Consider the following 22,899-nt stretch of genomic DNA (forward strand, 5'->3'; position numbering starts at 1 on the left):
CACTCTACCCAAAAAGTCATGACGTCAAGACCTCTTTCACAGCGGCCATCATAAGGACCTCGTGGGATTGAATCTGTCCCGCATTGTTGAGGTATTTATACGTATATTGCTTCTCAGCAGTGATGATACTGACATATTTCACTTTTGATCGTATTTGTTATCAATAACAACAGGTCTAAAATTGTTGCAATCATATCATTGATGAAACTAGGGAAGTGTAGCAAGCACCATGCTTTTCCTCGTGGGTCGTGTTTTTCGGGTCAACATAAACATGAGCATGCTTGCCTGAAATGGAATGACATACACGCCTCTGTCAGAATTGGGGAATAGAATCGGCTCAGCAATGATTCAAATTCAGTAAGTATGGTAACGTTTAAATACAAATGACATGTTTTTCAACTGAAACATGAAACTTGTATACATTGAAGTTATATTTAGAAACAGGCTTTTGACTATAGTCTATATTCAGGAAATATTGCAGCCATTTATTCTAGCATGACAGAGCATCAGTATGCCATACGAGTTTTATTATGATATCATTTGTTTATACGTTTTACTCTCGTATGGTTGGGTGGTGGGGTTACTTTTTTTTATCGGATAATTTGGTAATCAGTCCCACATATTCTGCTCAACATTTGGTTGTACCATGTACTCAATCACTACTACTTTACATTTCTCTCTCATATTTATCCTGTATCAGAAACTTAATTAAGTTAACAGTAGCTGTTGTTATGTACTGCCATTTCCATAGCAGCATGATACAAACTTTACCATATAAGGTCATTGCTTGACAGTGTAATGTAGCAGCCACATTTTGGTACCTTTTTTATTTTTCCATAATCTTTTCTAGTTAATTGTTTGAGGTCAGGGAATTATTTAACAGTTACATGTTTTTCTTTTATGTTATTGTTTATTATGACCTTTCTTGTATGGACTTGTTTTGATTAGTATGTGTAACCTCTTGTTTAACACTGTAATATTACAATATTGTTACATGTACCGGAGAGAATGTGTTTGATAGCATAAGTAAAAATTGCCATTGTAGGGATTACAATGACCCAGACAAACCTGTTTACCGCTTTGTTTTCTGTAAGACTCGGGGTGAAGTATGAGTTATTGGGCATCTGCTTTGCTTGATAGTAAGAAAGAGTAAAACCTGATAGGAATAATAGAGTAGGTATATGAAAAAAAATCATTTAACTGAATTGTAGAATTGCTGAAAAACATGACTCAATGAAAGATGATAATTAGGTTTGCTTCCTTCAGGAACATGAATCCAGAGAAGCTAAAAGCTTTACAGGCTAAGGCCGATGCTGTTCGAATTGGTGGGAAGGTAAGGTTGACCGTTGCTGAAGTATTTATCTTTGCAGACAGGGCACAACATAATGTTTTTCTGAGTAGCATTTATGGTGACAGGAATCAATATGAACATTTCATGCTAAGTGAGTCATTGCACAGCTGTTACATTTATACATGCATGATTATCTCATTGCTGGAAATGTTTACAGTAACATGCTCAGGAAGGTGTTATTGGGGAAAGAAAATACAATTCACAATCTAGGTATTTCATAATCATTCTATTTTCTCAGGGAACAGCAAGGAGGAAAAAGAAGGTTATTCACAGAACAGCAACAACTGATGACAAAAAGTTACAGAGCTCTTTAAAGAAGCTATCTGTTAATGTTATTCCAGGAATTGAAGAGGTTGGTATCGGGGGTTTCCGCCTGTAACCCCCGTTTTATTTTATCACTCTACAATAAATAACCAATGTTTATTTATCAAACTCCGCAACACTAACCGCTCCCCTAAACCTAAATCACATCCTTACCCAAACCCTACGGCCCCAAAACCTCGAAATAATCCTAATAAATATGATACATTTCATTCGGGGGTTACAGGCGGAACTCGTATCAGTTTTAACATACTCCCATCCAGTCGTCCCCAAATGAGGCCTAAAACAGTTACATCTTTTTACAACAGGCTTTTGGCAGCTATACCAGTAGGGCTTACTGTCGACCTGATTACTGTTATCTTAGACGCATTCCTTATCATAACTTCATGAGCATTAAAGTCCAGTGAAGCTCTCTGTAGGAAGTTAGAAATGATAGAAACTGAGAGATGCTGTCCACCCAGCTATAGTACAGACTGGATCCTGTAAGGATCCTAATGAATGGTAATGTATGCTATTAATCCCATCTTCAGTTTGATGTAAAGTTTGTGTATATCAACTCAAGATTATATTGTGGCAAAATGAAAATTGCATGTCATGCTGGATAATTCAATCTCACAGAAATCTGAACTTGGGAATGTAATTTATGGGCCTAATTCATTGCCTAAATGTAGAGATTTAGACTTTAGAGATTTATCTAAGATTATAAGCCAATTGCCCATGGCAAGGAGATTATAAGATTCAACACTTGGATTGCTGCTATTGGCAACCAGTGTGCTTTCCTCATCCGAACTGTTTTTCATAGGACAGTGTTATGTGAACAGCGCTGGCATGGACGAAAACTAGCTTTCTTACCCTTGCTGGCTCATCATTGGGTCCTGGCTGGGACTCAGGTTCTCAGTGTACACTTGTCAGATCTTTGGGTGTCTGTTCACTCAAAGCATCTACTTCATTCACCTTGTTTGTCCAGATGTGGGTTGATGCAAAGCCATAATTAGTTGACATTAAGATAAAAGTCGCTTATACATGGATTGTGGTGTGTTTGCAGGTTAATATGATCAAAGATGATGGGAATGTGATCCACTTCAACAACCCCAAGGTTCAGGCTTCACTCGCTGCCAACACATTTGCAATCACCGGACATGCAGAAAATAAACGTAACATGTTACATATGTCATTCCATGTTTGATATTTCAGGACACTGTATACAAATTTGTTTTTAGTCTAAAACGATAAGTAACAAATGTAGGTGAAAGGTGTAATATATGCTAAATTAACACTTATAGACAGCATATTGAGCTTAGAATAAATGCTCTTAATGACAGGCCAGATATGGGAAGCCCAAGATAGAGAAAATTACAGGTGTCAGTGTTATTTGAATGTTTGATGTGTTTTTGCATTGGCAACAGTGTTTTTGGCTCACCTCTACTGTTTGTCCAGCTGACATATAAAATTACTCGGAATATTTCTTTTTCCAATATCATCTGTCTGACTTTTTCATTTAAGAACTGAAGTATGAGATAGTCAGTAGTTGATGAGTCAAGAGATAGTCAGGTGTTCACTGTCAGTGCACTCGTGTGTAGGTCCATGCCCACATCAGTTGATGAGTCAAGAGATAGTCAGGTGTTCACTGTCAGTACACTTGTGTGTAGGTCCATGCTCACGTCAGTTGAGTCAAGAGATAGTCAGGTGTTCACTGTCAGTACACTTGTGTGTAGGTCCATGCTCACGTCAGTTGATGAGTCAAGAGATAGTCATGTGATCACTGTCAGTACACTCGTGTGTTGGTCCATGCTCACGTCAGTTGATGAGTCAAGAGATAGTCAGGTGTTCACTGTCAGTACACTTGTGTGTAGGTCCATGCTCACGTCAGTTGAGTCAAGAGATAGTCAGGTGTTCACTGTCAGTACACTTGTGTGTAGGTCCATGCTCACGTCAGTTGATGAGTCAAGAGATAGGTGTTCAGTCAGTACACTCGTGTGTAGGTCCAAGCTCATGTCAGCTGATGAGTCAAGAGATAGTCATGTGATCACTGTCAGTACACTCGTGTGTAGGTCCATGCTCACGTCAGTTGATGAGTCAAGAGATAGTCAGGTGTTCACTGTCAGTACACTTGTGTGTAGGTCCATGCTCATGTCAGTTGATGAGTCAAGAGATAGTCAGGTGTTCACTGTCAGTACACTTGTGTGTAGGTCCAAGCTCATGTCAGTTGATGAGTCAAGAGATAGTCATGTGATCACTGTCAGTACACTCGTGTGTAGGTCCATGCTCATGTCAGTTGATGAGTCAAGAGATAGGTGTTCACTGTCAGTACACTCGTGTGTTAGTAGATCCCTATAATGTCAGTCACTTGCCAAGACTAGATCTATGACTTTTACAGACTCAATCTATTTAGGGCTGGAATGTCGCTTAAACCAGAAAACATACACTATATTAATCAGGAACAGATATATGACATATTGCTACAGCAACATGGAAAAATGCCTTGAACGTGTATCAGTATCCGTTTTTCATGCATGTTCTAAATTGTTATCCACCAAAACCATTTCATTAAAACAAACCCACATAACTGGAAAATTAATTTATAAGATTTCATTTTAACTCATTTGTTGAATCTGAAACCATTGTGGCACAGATTTCATGACACTGTCATGGTGCAGAAGTTGGAATGGTGCCGAGTTATTTACCTGTGTGACGGGCAGTGAGATGTGCATACATGTAAATGTTCCCCATTGCAGAAATAGCTGAAATGCTGCCAGGTATTCTCAACCAGCTCGGCGCTGAGAGTTTAAGTAGCCTGAAGAAACTGGCGTCAACTGTAGCAAATGGTCAGTATCGTAAGTTTCAAGAATGCTTTCCTCGAAGTATATAATCCTGTAATTTCATTATTCGTGGAAACAAATGTTTATTCCTGTTCCATTTTAGGGCCTGGACCTAAACCTTGAGCCCCTCATTATTCAGAATCCCACAATGGATTATGCTTTCATGGATAAGGTCCTAGTGTCTTCAGACATTGGTTTCTGTCAACATTGATGACCTTCGAACAAAGAGATCGCAAACATTTAATAATGTGTTGGTAATCTGAGACTGCTTTTGTTTCGTTTCAGCTGCTGGAGAGGGAGGGAAGACCTCAACGGGAGAAATCGACGATGATGATGATGTCCCAGGTGAGGCCGCAGTTGCAGTTGCAAACTTGGGTTTAACTTTCTGATTCCTATCTGTAGAATTATAATTGCCAACATTTGATTGTCTCAAATGCCAATATAGAAATTAGCTTAAAATGTATGTCTCGATATCATTGCATTGTGCATTTTTCTCCCCTCATTTATTTTGTTTTTTTATGAAACACAATCAAGCCATTTTCAGTATTAGGTGTATGCACCATATATGCGAGGTGACTAATTTCCAAATTCCTTTCCATTTTAGATCTTGTTGAAAATTTTGATGAACCATCTAAGGGTGAAGGTGTGTGAGGACTGGCCTGGCTGCCTGTGAACCAACTTTCATTTTGAGTGCTCCTAAATCCCGACAGTCGAGGCATCAGGCCACGTGTACAGTGCATATGTAAATCTATAAGACCTTCATCAATGTTCTGTTTTCTTATAGTTCTCTTGTCTTACTTGTGAAGCTTATGCATCGGGAGCACTTGAATTATGTGCGACTGTCACATTTTACCAACTGTTTGTGGTATAATCAATTGCACTTGATTCAAGAGCTGACATACTGGAATAAAAGCCATATTCTTAATACATGTATTTGTTGTTGATTGCATAAATACTGTAAATCATTAAATTTTGTGAGCAGGATATTTTTTGTGAAAATTGCGAATGACTTGAGCTCTCAAAAATATCATGACGCAATTTGCTGGTAGAATGCAATGAATAATCAGCAAACAACCTGTCCTATCTTCAATTTATTGTTCACCAGTTCATACAATTAACAATAGATCTAGACAATATTAAGCAATGACAACAACATGAAGAATGACTGATTACTAGTATTACTCATACTCACATGTCATTCCATTTAATTTAATCCCTTTGAACTGTTTTAAGCTTATCTGGCCTATGCAGCAAGTGTTGTTTTTAGGAAAACATCACTGATTGCATACATGCGGAAGTACTCCACTGAATGGTGTTGAAGATTAGTGGCAAACTTTAATATGTGATTGGATTTACTTCAGATAAAACTTTCAGATGCAAGTAAGCTTTGAAACTCAAACTAAACTATTTTTTGAGAATTAGGCAAATCGAATAAATATTGTGATGTAAAAACGTCTGTCGCTACTCGCAATGTAAAAACATGTTGGTCGCTACTCGCAAAAATATGACGCAAAAAATTTGTGATTTACAGTATATAGTTTTAGTCCTAGTTATATCTCAACTATGAATGGAAAAGACAGAACCACTAGTGCTATCAAGGAGAAGCATTTCAGAGTAGGACAGTTTGATTATCAGAGTTTAATTTTTGTCAGTGTTAAGTATTCTCAGGATGATGAAACTTGTGATGTTCTGGCGTCAGTGTTGAAGTAGTCACAGGACTTCGAAGATGTTCTGTGAGTCAGTGTGTTGAAGTAAGCACAGAATGAAGGATGTTCTGGGAGTCTGTTGAAGTAGGCACAGAATGAGGGATGTTCTGGGAGTCACTGACATTTCTTTGTGAATTGAGACAGGACACTGAGACATATGGCCAAAGATTGTTGCTTCCTGAAGTTCAGTATTCGCAGGCTAGAGGAACACACTGCACTGGAGCGCACCCCCCCCCAACTTCTTTTAACTAATAATTGTGACCCAATGCATTTCTTACGAACTTGCCAACAGTAGGTGGTGGAGTTGCCTTGTTGAGAAAGCTTTAGCATGCAAACAAGCAGATTAGATTTCCATCATGGACACGATTTGTGAAACCCATGTTGGGTGTCCTTCACCCATGATACCTCTGCAATATTGCTAGTGACATGAAAACATACCACACAGAAATTGTTTGAAACCTTATTCTAGCTTTAAAAAGTAATGTGTGCACTTTAACTTTTGAGTAGCATACATGACTCACCAGTTAATGAAGTTGGTCATAAATTGCTCTCCAGATCAACCCAGGGACCAATATTTGGATGTGCTATATGAAGAAAACAGACTTTGCACCAGATATAAAAAAATCAAACATTAGATTAAATGTTTTGTGACTGCCTTCTTTGTGATCATTTATGCATGCAAGTGTGAGAAATGAAATTTTGCTCGAGGGATAATTCACAAATCCTCACAATGACTGACTTGTCAGTGTGGCCAACCCTTAATACCGACAGCCAGCAAGATCATATGGGAAAACAATACATGATTACATTTACCTTTGAGATATGCCACCAAACACTACCAGTAAAACAAACCTGTTCACAGTAGGGTGGGCAGCAGCTATAAACTTGGTTACATTGGTTGTAGCTTCCCACTTGCACCTCATGTAATAACACACCAGGTGTACACTAGAAGTGGGCTTCAGACATTAACCCATGTTTAGGAATCGAACCTGGGTCTTCTGCATGATTAACAACTAGGCCACCCTGTCTCCCTGTGGCACACTCAGGGCCCATCCCGCTGAAACAGTTTGTGAACGCTCTATGCCAGTAGCCATTTGTTCATCTGATCTCACGAGTGAGCAGCGTTTAGAAATCTACAAGCCAAACATTTATGACGGATTTTGCCTGCTGTCGGTCCAACACTCTGTTCCATCTCTGTTAAAGCAAGTGTGTGACTCTGCTCAATGGTACTTGTTTTTATGAAAAACAACTATTGAAACTGGTGACTATATACCCTGTGAGATGGATCATTGCTAATGATATCCCTCTCTTGTTTGTCTCGGCAGGAATAAAATACAAACAATACGAGTTCTTTGAAGGCATAGTATCTGTATTTGTTGCATCAGTATCACCATTGCTTAATGATGCTAATACAATGTTAAAGGTCACATGCAACGTAAAACACAACTTTGCAGATTCTGATACCTTTAGGTATGCACTTACCAAAACAAATCATGAAAAGTGCTAATTCAGTCTTTAAAGTTGAAAAATACGCGATGGAAAAAACAGCCCGTGAAATCGGAGTTCAAACGATTCACTAAATTTCCCCCAGCACTGGGGGGAAAACTGGTTTCAACAGCTGTGCTGCACTGCGCCCATAACGCATGCGCAGTGAATAGGTTTACGGTGCTTCAAACAGTATGCATGCTCGGAGGTCGTGAGCAGTAGTCTAATCTTGGTTGTGTACACAAACAAGTAAATAATCTACTCGCTACATAAAAAGTTGTTGATGTGGTAAGCAGCCTATGTCACAGAGAAAGCTCAATGTCTAGTTTACTGACACTCACATGTCTGCCTGCCTGTCTGCTAAAGACTATATACAATAGACAGCTTCAGTCATTGACCACATTCAATTTGAACTTAACACCTATCAGGCTATACGTCATAAACAAAATAAATTGATTTATGACTCGTGCACCCGAGTCCTGTCTCTGCCACATTATGTAATTAGGCAGGTGTGATACTTGTACACATGACATGTTTTTATGCCTGTGGGTTGCAAACTACAGCCATTTTTTCGGATGACTTGATTTTGACGGAAACTGGTGCAAACTCTTGTCAGTTTCAAGTCCTGCTTTGTACTTGAACGAATGACACTTTCCAGTCATGCAGTAGTTCACCATCTCTGCTGAGATAATTTTTGATTTGATCAAACTCAAATTCAGAGAACGTCTATTTACAAAACCCAACATCTCTATATACATTCTCTATGGATAACAACTTCTTCTAGTGTAAATGATTTTGTTTGACAATGGTATATGAATCCATACTGAAACAATGCATCAAGTACAATAAAAGAAGTTGTTATCCATAAAGAATCTTACTTTCTTGTGACTAGCCATACTTCTAAAAGGCCCATCAAACGGATCATCTTTCTGTACACACAATGAGCCCTCAGCGTATCAGCATATGAACCAGCCAGTCAGTCAGAAGTCGTCGTTACTCTTGAGTGCACAGCCACCCACTATGACTGGGTTCGGTCTCCCGAGGGCTTCATTTCGAGGGGAGTAAGCCCAAGTACAAAATATTGCACTTTTGAATTGCGATTGTACGCTTATAATTTTGTCTATTTGTTTTTTAACAAGCAGCAATGTATATTAAATGCCATGAATAAGTGATAATTGTGTGTTAATTATGTTTGATTTTTTGTTTGCATGTGACCTTTAAGCTTAAAATAATGATCCTATATGAAAATGATGTTAACTTTGCTCCACTTTGCTGGATTACATTATATATGAAGGGTGGCTTCAGTCTCATCTTTCATACATAGAAAACCGTGTTAACCAACATGGCCCTGAGATAGCACCACAACAATGTATAAGTCAGGAACACCATACATAAGTCAGTAACATAACAACCCTCACATCAAGATAACGTTTTCCTCCCACTTGAATCCTGTAATGATGTGTTAAGTTTGTTGATCTTCACTTGATAACATGAATGTCAAAAGTCCAGGGGGAAGTGACGCAGTTGCAACACTAGCAATGTTGTCAGCATCAACTGCAGCCAAGTCTTTCACTGGTTCATCTATATTTCCATCACTGCATGGATTCTTGATGCTACCTCTCCTCCTCCTCGTCTGTGTAGAGATTCTCAGACTCATACTTCAGTTCCTCTAAGTACTCATTGATATTCTGTATTCTTTCACCCACTCTGGAAAAAACATGAGCCAGTTACTAAACCTTGGAAATCCACTAAGTAGCATGAGCAACAAACCATCACAACATTTGCCAGGGAACATGTATGACCAAACTATTATTGGACATTTCCTACACCATACTGGGAACCTATTCTATTGCTTGACAAGTATGAGATGAGCCAGTGCAGTCAACAGGTTTGTGACAAGCAGGCGGGGCAAGTTATCTGGACAAATACATTTGGTTGCTACAGGTAGACAGGCGATTAAGCATGTGCATGCTGACCGTGGCATGAAATCAATACCGCTACTGTTAAACACCTGTCTCATAGAGCGATTTAGTTCAGTAAAACACTATCACAACACGATTCGCACAAGGAAATTGAACTTTTCAATATTTAGACGATAACCTGTTTCCCCCTTGTTACAAATGGAATGTTCTGGAGGACATTCACATATAGGCAAGTTGGGGTCATTTGTCAGGTCGTGGCTCATCTAATACTTGTCACGCAGTACCACTAGATCTCCTTTAAGTCAGCTGAACAGCATTCACTGCTTTGAGCAAAAGTATACATTTCACATAGGACATGTCAAAGTGTAAAATGTCATCTTACTTTTGCTTCAGCTCCACTATTTCTGCTTTGTAGCATTCGTCTGCCGGATGGTCGATAGCATTCTGCTGGGCAATCTGGAGACGAGCTGTCTGCAAAATAGACATCACACTGAGTAGACTATCCACCTATATATGTATCTACAACATACCTGACACACTGAGGAGTAAACTATCTACCTATCTATGAACCCTATGTACAGGGAGATCACACATCTATCTCGGTTTAGCAGTGTACAGAGATAACAAGCACAAGGAGATGCCTCACTCACTCACACCCACCAGCGTTTGAAATAACTGTGGGCCTCAAGGAGCAGCTGTTATTGTATCGGGCAAGCAGTTTCAAATATGTGTCCTGTGGCCTTCAGTAAATTATCTGTCAGGTTTCAAATGAAATGTTTTCTTCATTAATGTTCGGGAATCATGCATGATCCATCATATTACAGTACAGTATTACAGTATTATTACAGTACACTTCCTTGTACGTCAGTGCTTTGGCGTAGGAATATCAACACCAATCAAACAAATAAACTCCCCTGTATGCCACAGGCTTTGCTTGATTTTGTTTGAACAGTATGGCACTATGGACAAAGTAATTCATTATGTTTTTATTGGTTTGATGTTAACAGGTGCAGGTGGTCAAACACTGACACCTACACATCTCTCTCTCTCATTCATATGCTGGTACATGCATTACCAGTTCTAGCTTGTTTCTAACAGGTGCAGGTGGTCAAACACTGACACCTACACATCTCTCTCTCTCATTCATATGCTGGTACATGCATTACCAGTTCTAGCTTGTTTCTAACAGGTGCAGGTGGTCAAACACTGACACCTACACATCTCTCTCTCTCATTCATATGCTGGTACATGCATTACCAGTTCTAGCTTGTTTCTAACAGGTGCAGGTGGACAAACACTGACACCTACACATCTCTCTCTCTCTCATTCATATGCTGGTACATGCATTACCAGTTCTAGCTTGTTTCTAACAGGTGCAGGCGGTCAAACACTGACACCTACACATCTCTCTCTCTCATTCATATGCTGGTACATGCATTACCAGTTCTAGCTTGTTTCTCTCCTCCTCCTGCACCTGGTCCAGTATGTTGGCAATCTGGTTCAAGTTACAAACATTGGCCAAAGAGTCTTTCACCCTAATGACATCCTGGGAGATCTTCTGGAAGGTCTCTGTGATCTCGTGTACCAGCTGTCTGTACATGTTGAAGTTGTAGTTTGGAGCTCCTTTCAGATATGCCTGGAAACCCCTTAACATACAATTATACCCTCAAATATTGTTCAGCTTATTCAAGTTCATTTTGAGAAACAGTTAATTGTTATCTTCTCAGTATTAATTGCTATCTTCTCAGTTAATGAGTTTCTTCCAATCTGGTTTGAAAGAGATTACTGAACTCATTATTTGTTAAAGGTCACATGCAACCAAAAAATCAAACATAATTAAAACACAATTATCACTTATTCATGACATATATTATACATCACTGCTTGTAAAATAAACAAATAAACAAAATTATAAGGAACAATCGTGATTCAAAAGTGCAATATTTTGTACTTGGGCTTACTTTCCTCGAAACGAAGGACTCGGGAGACTGAACCCAGTCGTAGCAGGTGTGCGTGCACTCAAGTGTAACGACGGCTTCCGACTGGCTGGTTTATTTGCTGATACTACTCAAGGTTCATTGTGTGTACAGAAGATGATCTGTTTGATGAGCATTTCAGAAGCATGTAAAATTCTTCATGGGTAACAACTTCTTTTATTGTACTTGACGCGTCATTTCAGTGTGGATTCATTTACCGTTGTCAAACAAAATCGTATACACTAGAAGTTGTTATCCATAAAGAATGTACATAGAGATGTTGGGTTTTGTAAATACATATTCACTGAGTTTGCGTTCGATCCAATAAAAAATCAGCTCAGTAGAACTACTGCGTGGCTGTTGAACTACGACGTGTCATTCGTCCAAGTACGAAGCAGGACTTGAAACTAACCAGAGTTTGCACCAGTTTCTGTCAGATCCAGTCATCTGAGAAAAATGGATGTAGTTTGTTTGCAACCCACAGACATAAAAACATGTCATGTGTGGAAGTATCACCCCTGCCTAATTACATAATGTGGCAGAGACAGGACTTGGGTGCACGAGTCATAAACCAGTTTATTTTGTTTATGGTGTATAGCCTGATAGGTGTTAAGTTCAAATTGCATGGGGTCAATGACTGAAGCTGTGTATTGCACATTGTCTTTAGTAGACAGGAAGGCAGACAGGTCAATATTTTACCAGACATTGAGCTTTCTCTGTGACAGAGGCTGCTTACCACAATCAACAAGTTTTTGTGTAACGAGTAGATTATTTACTTGTTTAGAGATTAGACTACTGCTCAGGACCTCATACTTCGGGCATGCATTCTGTTTGAAGCTCCGCGAACCTATTCACTGCGCTTTTGATTCACTTTTGATGATTTGTTGCGGTAAGTGCATACCGAAAGGTATCAGAATCTGCAAAGTTGTATTTTACGTTGCATGTGACCTTTAATAATAATTCTCTTTCAACTGAAAATGATTTTCTTTGACAGGCTCAAGGAACATACTCATCAAATAATATATATGTCTGGACTCGTTCTGCTTGCAAATCATAGAATCTTTTCAGCATCAAGCGGGGACTTGATGTGGGTGACTCATCAACCTGGAAGAACAAAAATCAGCAATCATACACAACTACAGTTGATGTAAAACTACAATTTCGTATTTCGTAGTTTAGAATAACTGTGGAATGTGTAACCGTGCACACGTGCGCACATGCACATGCAGTCATACACACGTGTCCGCATATTCACAAACACATTCGCGCAGATGCAATTTTTCAAACCCGGGTAGCATCATATTTTCGTAGAGTGACATGAGCCTCACGTTTAGTCAGAAATGTAAAACAAGTTCTTTGTTTCGTTCTAGCCACAATGATGATATGAAATCATTGTTTTTGTTCATCTGAGAGTGCATAGGGTTCCATTTCCACAAAACATTCATTTTGTGAAATGATGATACGACAATTACCTCCATCCTTCTAATTGCTGTGTCATTTACAGTTATCTGCCCTTCTTTGGTTATCACTGAAACGATATATGATTACTGTGACTACGTGTATTTATCTTTGTCCTCATTTGCAAATTGTGATATATTTATTACTTTTAATGAGAACGCATTAATGTCATGTTAGCGAATTGTTAATATATCTGAAAACAAGGAATGAAACACAAATATTTTGTCTTGTATTTCTGTACATTTATTGAATACAGGTACTGCAGTATCTCTTTTCAGTCAACCAAGATGGCCGCGCCCATGAAACAGGAAGTAGGGAGAATAAACTAGTGAAGTTTAAGTAAAAAGTGTGTTGCTTGAAGCATGGGTGTGCCAGTTTCCAATGTGTCTTACAAGCAGATACACGAGGAATTTATGACAGGTTTGAATGGGACGTCATTGGTGGAAGTGTCTGTACTGACGTTAATCCCAGTCGGTTCTACTCTGGTTCGTGATCTGTTCTGTCTCTTCGTGAGCGACTTCACCCAACCATGGTAATGGCCAAACAACAGCTTTTGCGGTTCAGCATTAGCTGTTTATCTGAAACCACTTTTGTGACTATTTTGTAAAGCAGGACAAACTATCTCGTAGACCGAATATAATAACTGTGCAGGACAAACTTGTTTAAACTTGTGTATACAAGTAGATATCTACACCAGATTTTATTTTTTCATCAACTTTAGATTGACGATGGGAGTAAACAAAATAAAGGTCATTACCCACCCACCCCATGCAAGTTATGTACAAAATCAGCCCCCAACTCGTCCCTATTTTGAGTGCATATTATTTTAATGTTTAAATGTACAGAAGTGCTGACACCCCTAGCTCCCTAGTGCATGTGTACAAAATTGCTGACACCTCCCTTCCTACCTCAACAGAACAAAAAAGAGGCACACAAGCACACACAGTGACACACACAGACACAAGCACCGACACACACTCACTCACTCAAAGCTATGTTCTTGGGTTGTCTATTTTATTAACAACACTTGATGTATCTGTATAATATTTTTCAGGTTGATTATGCTGAATATGTTCATCATCATTGCCCCCTTGCTTCTCAGCATCACCATCCTCAACTTCACAGACTTCACCATCCTCGTCTCCCTCTTCACCATTGCCACAGGCATGTTTGCTCTCATTGTAACAAGGCATATACAGTCAAAAAACACACACAGATACTGGTCACTTGTAAAACAATTCCTGAATCTGGAAATGGGTAACCGACGTCCATTCCTATCCTATCTCCGAGGTCAAACGCTTCTGGGAACTGCACTAACCATACTGGCTGTTGACTTTACTGTATTTCCAAGGCGATTTGCTAAAACTGAGATATACGGAACTGGTTTGATGGATACAGGAGTTGGGTTGTTTGTTGTTTTAAATGCAGTTGTGTCACCTGAAGCCCGGGGAAAGACAAGCTGTAAAAGGTAAGGATAAATCAGTATATTTATTGTGATGACTGATATTTGCTACTCTGGAGATCTGATGAGATCTGATGAGAATGAACAAATGTCTTTTTTTTAAACCAACATCAGCCAATTTCATTTTCCTCGGTGCATATTTTGTGGTGGACATTTTTTGTGTCCAGGGGCGGTGGGGTAGCCTAGTGGTTAAAGCGTTCGCTCGTCACGCCGAAGACCCAGGTTCGATTCCCCACAATGTGTGAGGCCCACTTTCTGGTGTCCCCTGCTGTGATATCGCTGGAATATTGCTAAAAGCGGCGTAAAACTAAACTCACTCACTCACTTTTGTGTCCTGTGGAATTTGATTTTGTAAAACAACATCACAGCCCTGTCAAACTGATTCATTGTTGAATTGTAAGGACCAAAGTAAAGAATGTAACTCAGAGCAGTTTCACAAATGCTCAATATTTTCTGCATTTGCCAAGAAATGTAATTGTGTCCAAGATGTGATATAAAAGATGATGAAATATGTTGTTTGTTGTTGTGCTCTACAAGCCCTGTGCTGGCCATGGTGCAAGCTGTCAAATCCAGCATGCCACTGGTGGTGATTGGAGCTCTACGACTGCTTGCTGTGAAGAAAACTGACTACCAAGAACATGTGTCAGAGTACGGAGTTCACTGGAACTTCTTTCTCACCCTGGCTGCTGTCAAGGTAATGGCTGTCAACAGAGAGTGATGTCACTTTCATTGATTTGGATTACCTATGTAACCTTTCACGCTCTGACATGTTTGCTTTGTTAAGCTTGACCATTTTACAAGGTTAGCATTTGCAGGTTTTAAACTCATTAACATGTGTCAGTAACAATTTTTAACTATTGATCTGTTGCCAGGTTATATCAACTGTGATTCTGTCAGTATTCCCTGTGCAATTAAGCGGAATCCTGTCCATCATGATAGCTGCTGGGTATCAGTACAGCCTCACCAGTCTCACCACCTACATACTGCATGGGGCTGATGGGCGTGGAACACGGGTGGGACTACTCGACGCCAACAGGGAGGGATTGTTCTCTTGTATCGGCTACCTTGCTATATACTTCGCAGGGGTGGAGATTGGACGCTATATATTTAGAAAAAGGTGAAATTGTCAACCTTGTAATATATTGATACATTTGTAACACAGACATAGGGAAAAATTGTGTTATTTGAATGTCACACTGATAGTCTAGTCGCGCAGTTACCACCTATACCCTCACTGAAACCTGTTGTCAAGGCTCAAACATTTCTAGTGTTATCAACTAACTTATCATAAAGAAGCTTCGACAAGAGATGCATACATGATGAACTTTCTCAGTATTCCATTTTCTCATTGGCGTCAGATTGCAAGAGCAGTTTCTGCTCATTTTGTGCTGCTCACAAAAGATGTATTGAGTGTGTTGATACAAGTAGCAGATTGGTCAGACAGTTGTAACAGTTGATAACCATCTAGGACAGTCAAACCTTGTCAAATAAACATGTAGCTTTTACATTTCCAATGAAAAGAAATTTGCATACTAGGTCATATAATTGGTGATGCATTGATTCCCTGTATGAGGCACCATGTCACAGGTTCATCTTCTTACTTCCAGACACAGTGTGCGGGAGTAGGTGTTAGTTCTCTCCGTGTTCATCACCATGTCACAGGTTCATCCTCTTACTTCCAGACACAGTGTGTGGGAGTGGGTGTTAGTTGTCTCTGTGTGTATCACCATGTCACAGGTTCATCATCTTACTTCCAGACACAGTGTGCGGGAGTAGGTGTTAGTTGTCTCTGTGTGTATCACCATGTCACAGGTTCATCTTCTTACTTCCAGACACAGTGTGCGGGAGTAGGTGTTAGTTGTCTCTGTGTGTATCACCATGTCACAGGTTCATCTTCTTACTTCCAGACACAGTGTGCGGGAGTGGGTGTTAGTTGTCTCTGTGTGTATCACCATGTCACAGGTTCATCTTCTTACTTCCAGACACAGTGTGCGGGAGTAGGTGTTAGTTGTCTCTGTGTGTATCACCATGTCACAGGTTCATCTTCTTACTTCCAGACACAGTGTGCGGGAGTAGGTGTTAGTTGTCTCTGTGTGTATCACCATGTCACAGGTTCATCCTCTTACTTTCAGACACAGTGTGCGGGAGTAGGTGTTAGTTGTCTCTGTGTGTATCACCATGTCACAGGTTCATCTTCTTACTTCCAGACACAGTGTGCGGGAGTAGGTGTTAGTTGTCTCTGTGTTCATCACCATGTCACAGGTTCATCTTCTTACTTCCAGACACAGTGTGCGGGAGTGGGTGTTAGTTGTCTCTGTGTTCATCACCATGTCACAGGTTCATCTTCTTACTTCCAGACACAGTGTGCGGGAGTGGGTGTTAGTTGTCTCTGTGTTCATCACCATGTCACAGGTTCATCATCTTACTTCCAGACACAGTGTGCGGGAGTGGGTGTTAGTTGTCTCTGTGTTCATCACCATGTCACTGGTTCATCTTCTTACTTCCAGACACAGTGTGCGGGAGTGGGTGTTAGTTGTCTCTGTGTTCATCACCATGTCACAGGTTCATCATCTTACTTCCAGACACAGTGTGCGGGAGTGGGTGTTAGTTGTCTCTGTGTTCATCACCATGTCACAGGTTCATCTTCTTACTTCCAGACACAGTGTGCGGGAGTGGGTGTTAGTTGTCTCTGTGTTCATCACCATGTCACAGGTTCATCTTCTTACTTCCAGACACAGTGTGTGGGAGTGGGTGTTAGTTGTCTCTGTGTTCATCACCATGTCACAGGTTCATCATCTTACTTCCAGACACAGTGTGCGGGAGTGGGTGTTAGTTGTCTCTGTGTTCATCACCATGTCACAGGTTCATCTTCTTACTTCCAGACACAGTGTGTGGGAGTGGGTGTTAGTTGTCTCTGTGTTCATCACCATGTCACAGGTTCATCATCTTACTTCCAGACACAGTGTGCGGGAGTGGGTGTTAGTTGTCTCTGTGTTCATCACCATGTCACAGGTTCATCATCTTACTTCCAGACACAGTGTGCGGGAGTAGGTGTTAGTTGTCTCTGTGTGTATCACCATGTCACAGGTTCATCATCTTACTTCCAGACACAGTGTGCGGGAGTGGGTGTTAGTTGTCTCTGTGTTCATCACCATGTCACAGGTTCATCATCTTACTTCCAGACACAGTGTGCGGGAGTGGGTGTTAGTTGTCTCTGTGTTCATCACCATGTCACTGGTTCATCTTCTTACTTCCAGACACAGTGTGCGGGAGTGGGTGTTAGTTGTCTCTGTGTTCATCACCATGTCACAGGTTCATCATCTTACTTCCAGACACAGTGTGCGGGAGTGGGTGTTAGTTGTCTCTGTGTTCATCACCATGTCACAGGTTCATCATCTTACTTCCAGACACAGTGTGCGGGAGTGGGTGTTAGTTGTCTCTGTGTTCATCACCATGTCACAGGTTCTTCTTCTTACTTCCAGACACAGTGTGCGGGAGTAGGTGTTAGTTGTCTCTGTGTTCATCACCATGTCACAGGTTCATCATCTTACTTCCAGACACAGTGTGCGGGAGTAGGTGTTAGTTGTCTCTGTGTGTATCACCATGTCACAGGTTCATCCTCTTACTTCCAGACACAGTGTGCGGGAGTGGGTGTTAGTTGTCTCTGTGTTCATCACCATGTCACAGGTTCATCTTCTTACTTCCAGACACAGTGTGCGGGAGTGGGTGTTAGTTGTCTCTGTGTTCATCACCATGTCACAGGTTCATCTTCTTACTTCCAGACACAGTGTGCGGGAGTGGGTGTTAGTTGTCTCTGTGTTCATCACCATGTCACAGGTTCATCATCTTACTTCCAGACACAGTGTGCGGGAGTGGGTGTTAGTTGTCTCTGTGTTCATCACCATGTCACAGGTTCATCTTCTTACTTCCAGACACAGTGTGTGGGAGTGGGTGTTAGTTGTCTCTGTGTTCATCACCATGTCACAGGTTCATCATCTTACTTCCAGACACAGTGTGCGGGAGTGGGTGTTAGTTGTCTCTGTGTTCATCACCATGTCACAGGTTCATCTTCTTACTTCCAGACACAGTGTGTGGGAGTGGGTGTTAGTTGTCTCTGTGTTCATCACCATGTCACAGGTTCATCATCTTACTTCCAGACACAGTGTGTGGGAGTGGGTGTAAGTTGTCTCTGTGTTCATCACCATGTCACAGGTTCTTCTTCTTACTTCCAGACACAGTGTGCGGGAGTAGGTGTTAGTTGTCTCTGTGTTCATCACCATGTCACAGGTTCATCATCTTACTTCCAGACACAGTGTGCGGGAGTGGGTGTTAGTTGTCTCTGTGTTCATCACCATGTCACAGGTTCATCTTCTTACTTCCAGACACAGTGTGCGGGAGTGGGTGTTAGTTGTCTCTGTGTTCATCACCATGTCACAGGTTCATCTTCTTACTTCCAGACACAGTGTGCGGGAGTAGGTGTTAGTTGTCTCTGTGTGTATCACCATGTCACAGGTTCATCCTCTTACTTCCAGACACAGTGTGCGGGAGTGGGTGTTAGTTGTCTCTGTGTTCATCACCATGTCACAGGTTCATCATCTTACTTCCAGACACAGTGTGCGGGAGTGGGTGTTAGTTGTCTCTGTGTTCATCACCATGTCACAGGTTCATCATCTTACTTCCAGACACAGTGTGCGGGAGTGGGTGTTAGTTGTCTCTGTGTTCATCACCATGTCACTGGTTCATCTTCTTACTTCCAGACACAGTGTGCGGGAGTGGGTGTTAGTTGTCTCTGTGTTCATCACCATGTCACAGGTTCATCTTCTTACTTCCAGACACAGTGTGTGGGAGTGGGTGTTAGTTGTCTCTGTGTTCATCACCATGTCACAGGTTCATCATCTTACTTCCAGACACAGTGTGCGGGAGTGGGTGTTAGTTGTCTCTGTGTTCATCACCATGTCACTGGTTCATCTTCTTACTTCCAGACACAGTGTGCGGGAGTGGGTGTTAGTTGTCTCTGTGTTCATCACCATGTCACAGGTTCATCATCTTACTTCCAGACACAGTGTGCGGGAGTGGGTGTTAGTTGTCTCTGTGTTCATCACCATGTCACTGGTTCATCTTCTTACTTCCAGACACAGTGTGTGGGAGTGGGTGTTAGTTGTCTCTGTGTTCATCACCATGTCACAGGTTCATCTTCTTACTTCCAGACACAGTGTGCGGGAGTGGGTGTTAGTTGTCTCTGTGTTCATCACCATGTCACAGGTTCATCATCTTGCTTCCAGACACAGTGTGCGGGAGTGGGTGTTAGTTGTCTCTGTGTTCATCACCATGTCACTGGTTCATCATCTTACTTCCAGACACAGTGTGCGGGAGTGGGTGTTAGTTGTCTCTGTGTTCATCACCATGTCACTGGTTCATCTTCTTACTTCCAGACACAGTGTGCGGGAGTGGGTGTTAGTTGTCTCTGTGTTCATCACCATGTCACTGGTTCATCTTCTTACTTCCAGACACAGTGTGTGGGAGTGGGTGTTAGTTGTCTCTGTGTTCATCACCATGTCACTGGTTCATCTTCTTACTTCCAGACACAGTGTGTGGGAGTGGGTGTTAGTTGTCTCTGTGTTCATCACCATGTCACTGGTTCTTCTTCTTACTTCCAGACACAGTGTGCGGGAGTAGGTGTTAGTTGTCTCTGTGTTCATCACCATGTCACAGGTTCATCATCTTACTTCCAGACACAGTGTGCGGGAGTGGGTGTTAGTTGTCTCTGTGTTCATCACCATGTCACAGGTTCATCATCTTACTTCCAGACACAGTGTGCGGGAGTGGGTGTTAGTTCTCTCCGTGTTCATCACCATGTCACTGCTCTTATGGATGGCACTTGGGATAGTCAGCTACGCTGTGCAGCCCATCTCACGCAGACTGGCAAATGCACCTTACTTTTTATGGATGGTAAGCATGTCTTCAGTTATGGATTGTGCAGCTGTTATTTACATTTCATGAAAACACATCTAACCAAAACTGTGTGACTCATAGAAAGTTAAAGCATAACAGGCACTCGCCCACTGGGCTGCACTCATCATTCAAAGTTTGAAGATATGATAATTCGTCTTGCTTTCATACTTTACTGCTGAGAGTCAAATTAGAAATTTTCTCAGCTGTAAGATTTGCCACACTTGTAGGTGATAGTGTTTTATCGTTAGTGTAAACAATTTTCATTAACTATGTTAACTATCACCCATAGATGCCACACTTGGGACAGCAATGTTACTGTTATCTGTGTCAACTTTGTCAGATACTGGGTTTCTTCTCCTGGAGTGTTCACGGACCATGTAAATGGAGATGCTTTAAGCTTTAAGGTTGACACACTGACCTGCAATGGCTTGAACAGTGTACATATAAATGAGAACTCCAGAAGCAGTAACCATATGTCAGTGGAACTTGATACATGGCTTCCTCGGGCCGTAATCTGACATGGTTGTGAATGGCTTACATATAAGTTCAAGTTCATTCTTCTTGAGGGATGTCATTGTGTGTGGAATGCACTTATTACAGATATTGTTATTGTCTCAGGTATCTTGTGGCTTTCAAATTTACAAGAATTAAAATGCTTCTGTATGTGACAAGTCTATATTGATATGAGTCATAGTCACTTTAGTACAGTTCAATCACTTGTACACACTGTTCTCTTGTTTTCACATTAAAAGCCATGAAAGGACATGATGTATAGTATATATGCTGTATAGTCCTTTTGAATGTCCTTGAAGTACTTAAAACTCCTGCTGAAGGTCAGACTCACTCTCAAGGTCATATATGTCTCAGTTACTGACACCTCAAAAAGTGTTCACTGTTTAAAGATGGAATATAGTACGCATCAACCATCAGCATTCAATGGATAAACTTGACCCATATTGAAAGTAAAACTTGAATGAATATCACATGTGTATTGGAAAACAGTGTCAAGGTCATTTAGCCGAAACATTTCTTCTTATTAGAGGTCGCAGATGACAGAGGACTTTTTGTATGAAGTAAATCAGCATGTGGGGTTCCTCAAGGCTACAGCCTTCCTGCTGAAATGGGGGAATGCTGTCATGCATGTTTTTGCTGGTGGCCTGGGTGTTATCTTCCATTACTTCTTCCGTGACAAATTTCAGATTGCACTCTCCTTCCAACTGCTGGCTGTTAACTTGGCAGGAGACATCACTGTGACCTGCATCCAGTCTTTGCATCCAAGAGGTGAAGGTCTTCTCATAGCCTTTGTTTAAGGAAGCCCGTATGACCAATGTATGAGCTATGGAATGGTTACTAAGTGGATTTTAAAGCTGATTTTGTCTGTGTGGCCTGTAATTTCGCCTGTCAGTTATCTCTGTGATACTGTAAATACTCTCAGCAGTTGCAGATCTACCCCAGTACTCTCAACTAGCACCTTCCATAATCACATTACGACAGTACTCTCCAGCTCAGAGCTACACCCGATCACATTACCCCAGTACTCTCCAGCTTACACCTTCCCCCCGATGACATCACCCCAGTACTCTCCAGCTTACACCTTCTCCCCGATGACATCACCCCAGTACTCTCCAGCTTACACCTTCCTCTGATCACATTGCCGCTACACTCTCCAGCTTACACCTTCCTCTGATCACATTGCCCCTACACTCTCCAGCTTACACCTTCCTCTGATCACATTGCCCCTACACTCTCCAGCTTACACCTTCTCCCCTGATGACATCACCCCAGTACTCTCCAGCTTACACCCTCTCCCCGATGACATCACCCCAGTACTCTCCAACTTACCCCTTCCTCTGATCACATTACCCCAGTGCACTTCAGCTTGCATTTTTTCACTATAACATTACCCCTTGTGACATTTTCCAGAAGGATGTGAGAACAAGAAGTTTGCAGATGACCTGAGCAGTACTTGTCTTCTGTCGGCCATGAACTACAATGGTCTGCTGTACTTCCTGGCTGCTAACCTCCTGACCGGGCTGGTCAACATGTCCATCCAGACTCTGTATATCCCTCCCTCCTTAGCTGTCACCATCATTAGCGCTTACATCAGCATACTCTCTGGTCTTATCATGCTGCTGTACAGGAGAAAAATCTCCACCAGGTTTTGGTAGGAAAACGTTTTATTTTGTTTTGAATTGTTATTTCTCTACCAAGATTTTACAATAAAATCACAAACATTTTTAAGCATTCTGATGTCTGTTATATGTACCAATGTTCAGGTGGCACAGGTACGTGCACAGTAGCTTCCTTGCTAGTGACAGAATCTGATCATCTTAGGGTCAGACGTGATCATGATTCTCCATTTGTGTGCACATGGCTCCTGTGATTTCATCAGAAGTCACCTGTACTTTCCCTTCCCAGCTGCCACAACATGATGTAATCCAACCACA

General features: G+C 41.2%; 3 protein-coding genes across 5 annotated transcripts; 2 read left to right on the plus strand and 1 right to left on the minus strand.

Moving 5' to 3' along the window:
- On the plus strand, nucleotides 1-5,416 carry LOC137291171 (transcription factor BTF3 homolog 4-like). The gene is made up of 7 exons (XM_067822464.1): nucleotides 1-91; nucleotides 1,267-1,333; nucleotides 1,590-1,703; nucleotides 2,718-2,826; nucleotides 4,408-4,497; nucleotides 4,777-4,836; nucleotides 5,096-5,416. Exons 2-7 carry the CDS (start codon nucleotides 1,271-1,273, stop codon nucleotides 5,140-5,142), a joined length of 483 nt encoding a protein of 160 aa, XP_067678565.1. The 5' UTR covers nucleotides 1-91; nucleotides 1,267-1,270; the 3' UTR covers nucleotides 5,143-5,416.
- Nucleotides 5,417-8,790: 3,374 nt separating this feature from the next.
- Nucleotides 8,791-13,094, minus strand: LOC137291170 (required for excision 1-B domain-containing protein-like). Its single transcript, XM_067822463.1, has 5 exons — nucleotides 13,053-13,094; nucleotides 12,590-12,684; nucleotides 11,046-11,250; nucleotides 9,987-10,075; nucleotides 8,791-9,389 (listed from the first exon to the last, which is right to left on the minus strand). Exons 1-5 carry the CDS (start codon nucleotides 13,056-13,058, stop codon nucleotides 9,296-9,298), a joined length of 489 nt encoding a protein of 162 aa, XP_067678564.1. The 5' UTR covers nucleotides 13,059-13,094; the 3' UTR covers nucleotides 8,791-9,295.
- LOC137291169 (phosphatidylinositol-glycan biosynthesis class W protein-like) lies at nucleotides 13,074-22,693 on the plus strand. Of its 3 annotated transcripts, XM_067822460.1 has the most exons (8): nucleotides 13,074-13,139; nucleotides 13,317-13,570; nucleotides 14,093-14,506; nucleotides 15,038-15,194; nucleotides 15,373-15,617; nucleotides 20,308-20,449; nucleotides 21,652-21,733; nucleotides 22,376-22,693. In XM_067822460.1, the coding sequence occupies exons 2-8, from the start codon at nucleotides 13,401-13,403 to the stop codon at nucleotides 22,618-22,620; spliced, it is 1,455 nt and encodes a 484-aa protein (XP_067678561.1). In that variant the 5' UTR covers nucleotides 13,074-13,139; nucleotides 13,317-13,400; the 3' UTR covers nucleotides 22,621-22,693. The 3 variants fall into 3 exon arrangements, with proteins under 3 accessions (XP_067678561.1, XP_067678562.1, XP_067678563.1); XM_067822461.1 differs by lacking the exon at nucleotides 13,074-13,139 and having other exon boundaries at nucleotides 13,295-13,570; XM_067822462.1 differs by lacking the exon at nucleotides 13,074-13,139 and having other exon boundaries at nucleotides 13,295-13,570; nucleotides 22,379-22,693.
- The last annotated feature ends 206 nt before the right edge of the window (nucleotides 22,694-22,899 follow it).

Source organism: Haliotis asinina, chromosome 7 (genome assembly GCF_037392515.1).
Source record: "Haliotis asinina isolate JCU_RB_2024 chromosome 7, JCU_Hal_asi_v2, whole genome shotgun sequence".
NCBI classification, from domain to species: domain Eukaryota; kingdom Metazoa; phylum Mollusca; class Gastropoda; order Lepetellida; family Haliotidae; genus Haliotis; species Haliotis asinina.